At 40.5% G+C, this 4,570-nt stretch overlaps 1 protein-coding gene across 1 annotated transcript; it reads right to left on the reverse strand.

Annotated features, from left to right (window-relative positions):
- Positions 1-2,525: 2,525 nt before the first annotated feature.
- LOC147087264 (uncharacterized) lies at positions 2,526-3,308 on the reverse strand. The gene has a single exon (XM_085978117.1). It carries the CDS (start codon positions 3,306-3,308, stop codon positions 2,526-2,528), a length of 783 nt encoding a protein of 260 aa, XP_085834243.1.
- Between the last annotated feature and the right edge of the window lie 1,262 nt (positions 3,309-4,570).

The following is a 4,570-nucleotide window of genomic DNA, read 5'->3' on the forward strand; positions in this document are numbered from 1 at the left end:
CAATGTGCAATTGCATTGGAAATGACTGCTACAATGCAAAGTGAGGTTCATTTATATAGTCCTATTGCATTGCAAATGACGATCAGACGTCAAAGCGGTATTAAATTGTAATTTTCTCTTAAATTGCAAATGAGTATTATATTGCAAACTGATATTCCATTGCAATGTTCCATTGCATTGCAATGACAATTATATTGCAAATTTATATTCCATTGCTATGTTTGATTGCATCGCAAATGAAGATTATATTGCAAAGTGATCTTCCATTGCAATGGTCTATTGCAGTGCAAATGACAATTATAGTGCCGTGATAATCCATTAAAATGTTCTGTTGCATTGCAAATGTCTACTATGTTGCAAAGTGATATTCCATTGCAACGTCCTATTGCATAGGCAATTAATATAATATTGCAAGTTAAAATTACATTGCAATGCTCTATTGCATTTCAAAAGACAATTATATTGAAAAGTGATATTCCATTGCAATGTGCTATTGCATTGCAGATAACTATTATTTTGCAAAGTGCTAATCCATTGTAATGTTCTACAGCATTGCAATTGACAATCATATTGCAAACTGATATTATATTGTAATGTGATATTGTTTTGCAAATGACTATTATGTTGCAAGTTAATAATCCATTGCAATGTCATACTTCATTACAAATGACTATTATACTGCTAAGTGATATTCCATTGCAATGTGCTATTGCATTGCAAATGACGATTATATTGCAAAGTGATATTCCACTGCAATTTTCTATTGCTTTGCAAATGACGATCTTATTAGAAAGCGATATTACATTGCAATGTTCTATTGCATTGCAAATGATGATTATAAGGCCAACTGATATTCCAGTGCAATGTTCCATTGCATTGCAGTTACTAGTATATTACGAAGTAATATTCCATTGCTATGTTCCATTGCTTTGCCATGACTATTATATTGCAAAGTGATATTTCATTCCAAAGTTCTTTTGAATTGCAAATTACGATTATATTGCAAAGTGATAATCCTTGCAATTTTCTATTGCATTGCAAATGTCAATTATATTGGAACGTGATACTCCATTGCATTGTGCTATTGCATTGCAAATGACTGTCATATTGCAAAGTGATATTCCATTGCAATATTCTATTGTATTGCAAATTACTATTATTTTGCAAAGTGATATTCCATGGCAATGAGCATTTGCATTGCAAATGCCTGCTACAATGCAAAATGAGGTTCAATTGCAAAGTCCTATTGCACTGTAATGATGGTCAGGAGGCAAAGCGATATTCCATTTTATTTTTAAATTACATTGCAAATTGCTATTATATAGCAAAGTGATATTCCTTTGCAAAGTTCCATTGCATTGCAATGACTATTATATTGAAAGGTTATGTTCCATTGCAATGTTTGATTGCATTGCAAATGACTTTTATATTGCAAAGTGATATTCCATTGACATGTTCTATTGCATTGCAAATGACGATCATACTACAAAGCGATATTCCCTTGCAAATTCCTATTTCATTGCAAGTGACGGTTATATTGCAAAGTGATACTCCATTGCAATGTTCTACTGCATTACAAATGTCAATTATATTGCAAATTGATATTCCATTGCAATGTGATATTGCATAGCAAATTACTATTATATTGCAAAGTGATATTCCACTGCAATGTACTATTGCATTACAAATTACGATTATGTTGCAGCGATATTCAATTCCAATGTGCAATTGAATTGCAAATGACAGCTACAATGTGAAGTGAGGTGCAATTGCAATGTCTTATTGCATTGCAAATAATGATCAGAAGTGAAAGCGATAAACATAGAAACATAGAAGAAAGGAGCAGGAGTAGGCCATTCGTCCCCTCGAGCCTGCTCCGGCATTCAATGCGATCATGGCTGATCATCCAAATTCAGTACCCTGTCCCTGCTTTATCCCCAAAACCCTTGATCCCTTTAGCCTTAAGCAATATATCCAACTCCTTCTTGAATATATGTAAGAAGTCACACAACACCAGGTTATAGTCCAACAGTTTTATTTGAAATCACAAGCTTTTGGAGCGCTGCTCCTTCATCAGGTGAAGTGGAGAGATGCATAAAGGCACAGCTTATATAGTCAGAGAATAATGCCAGATGATTACAGGTAATCTTTCTAACTGCCATTTATCACACCTTGGCAGAGAGATAATGACAGCAATCAAAGATGTGAGTGGTGTCCAAACAGGTCAGTCAGGAAAACATTATATCAAAGAACAATGTGGTGGGGTCACAAGGGTTCAAATGTTGCAGATGCTGGGGTCTGTAAGAAAAACAAAAAACAGACAAAAAAACATTTTTATTTGCTAGAAATCACAGCAGGTCCAGCCGCACCTGTGTAGAGAGAACAAGTCAACGACGACTCGAGTCTGGATGACCCTATGTCAGGTGGAGTTACATGTAGTGTGAGAGGAACCCAAGATCCCAGTTGAGGACGTCCTCATGAGTGCAGAACTTGTCTATCAGTTTCTGCTCTAGGATTTTGCATTTTCATGTGTCTCGAAGGCCGCCTTGGAGAATGCTTACCCGAAGATCGGAGGCTGAATGTCCTTGACTGCTGAAGTGTTCCCCGACTGGTAGGAAACACTCCTGCCTGGTGATTGTTGTGTGGTGTCCATTCATCCGTTGTCGCAGTGTCTGCATGGTCTGGCCGATGTACCATGCACCGGGGCAACCTTTACTGCAACGTATGAGGTAGACAATGTTGGCCGAGTCACATGAGCATGTACCATGTACCTGGTGGGTGGTGTCCTCACGTGTGATGATGGTATCTGTGTTGATGCTCTGGCATGTCTTGCAGAGTTTGCTGTGGCAGTGTTGTGTGGTGTCTTGGTCGCTGTTCTCCTGAAAGCTGGGTAATTTGCTGCGAACGATGGTCTGTTTGAGATTAGGTGGCTCTTTGAAAGTGAGTAGTGCAGGCGTGGGGATGGCCTTAGCGAGGTGTTCATCATCATCAATGACATGTTGAAGGCTGCGAAGTGCATGGCGTAGTTTCTCCGCTCCGGGGAAGTACTGGACGATGAAGGGTACCCTGTTGGTTGTGTCCCATGTTTGTCTTCTGAGTAGTTCTATGCTATTTTTTGCTGTGGCCAGTGGGAACTGTCGATCGACGAGTCGAGCGTCATATCCTGTTCTTACGAGGGTGTCTTTCAGCGTCTGTAGGTGTACATCACGTTCCTCCTCGGCTGAGCAGATCCTGTGTATTTGCAGGGCTTGTCCATAGGTGATGGGTTCATTAATGTGGTTAGGGTTGAAGCTGGAGAACTGGAGCATCCTGAGGTTGTCCGTGGGCTTTCATTGTTTCTAAAGCGCTATGGGTCGTCCTGAGGTGGAGAAAGGCGCTCAGGCAATGCAAGTCTGAGAAAAGCGTGCGAGCCTGAGGGGAAACAGTGCAAGAGGACAACAAATAAAATCGGGAGAACCGGTGCTAGCGAGTCAGTGAGAGCGGAGAAAGAGAGCCTGAGGGAAGAAAGAAAGAAACAACGGTAGAAAAAAGAAAGATAACCGTTTCAAACGAGAATATGTGAGAAATCAGCCAATTGTGGGAATAAAATTCAGAGCATAGCCGGCACATTTTGATCTTCCTTCTATCGCTCACTCATTTGAACTATTCCTGCTGCATTGAGCCTGACATTTACCATAATGATAAGAGGAGAGAACAACAGGGAAAGTTTTGCCCTCCTGATCACACGTTCTCAGACTAATGGAATGAAAATCACAAGTGACCCTCATCCTGAACACAGAGCCCAGCTCACCACCTGTATATACAGAATGGACCTTCTCGTATCCTTGCCTGAATGAAACTTTCACTGTCTGGGTAGGTTGGATTGAAAAAAATATTCGTTTTATGTTATTCGGATTGGAGCACAGGAGCAGATGGGAGCTGCTGTTTCACCGCAAGTTTGGATGGGCGAACGGTGAAACGGCGGAGGGATGGTGGGTCGACAATGGCAGCACAGGGGGTCGCGGTCGATAGATTATAAAAAATGTAAGAAACAAAAATGTAAAAGTGGTGGATATCTGAATAAGTGAGACGCAGCAGGTGTGGAGAAGAGTGAATGAAACGGCTGATTTCAGTTGGTTGGGTGACGGTGTTGGCAGCGCTCGGTGCTGGGTTCAGGACAATTATGGACCAGAGGAAATTCTGCAAATCTATCTTAATAACAACTGAAGGGAAAGATTAATAGGGACCCATGAAGAAAATACAAAAGAAACCGCCTTGACTGCGTGGTTTATTGTTGTTGCTAAAGCGGCGAAATTGATGAAAGCCGCAATATTTGTCAACGTTGGGATTCAAATCCCCGCCTTTACAGAGGCTGGAACCATGAATCTAGCGGCTTAGACCGGACGGCCACGCTACCACATAACTATGCTGCGATTCTGATACTAGTGAAAGATCCAGCTTGTTCCCAATGAATTCTGGGATACTTGAAGATGTTAACCCTCTCAAAGAACGGGATTGTAAGAAATAGCTTTTAGATTCAAGGATGGGTTTTAATTAATGCTGAGAACAAAGACTGACAACATGCTGCTGG

This window comes from Somniosus microcephalus, unplaced genomic scaffold, assembly GCF_052327205.1.
Source record: "Somniosus microcephalus isolate GS21.2 unplaced genomic scaffold, FLI_Smic_1.0 unresolved_chr6, whole genome shotgun sequence".
NCBI lineage: Eukaryota > Metazoa > Chordata > Chondrichthyes > Squaliformes > Somniosidae > Somniosus > Somniosus microcephalus.

Bases quoted from the DNA above. Each gene is read 5' to 3' on its own strand.
- LOC147087264 (XM_085978117.1), bottom strand. From the start codon at position 3,308: ATGCTCCAGTTCTCCAGCTTCAACCCTAACCACATTAATGAACCCATC.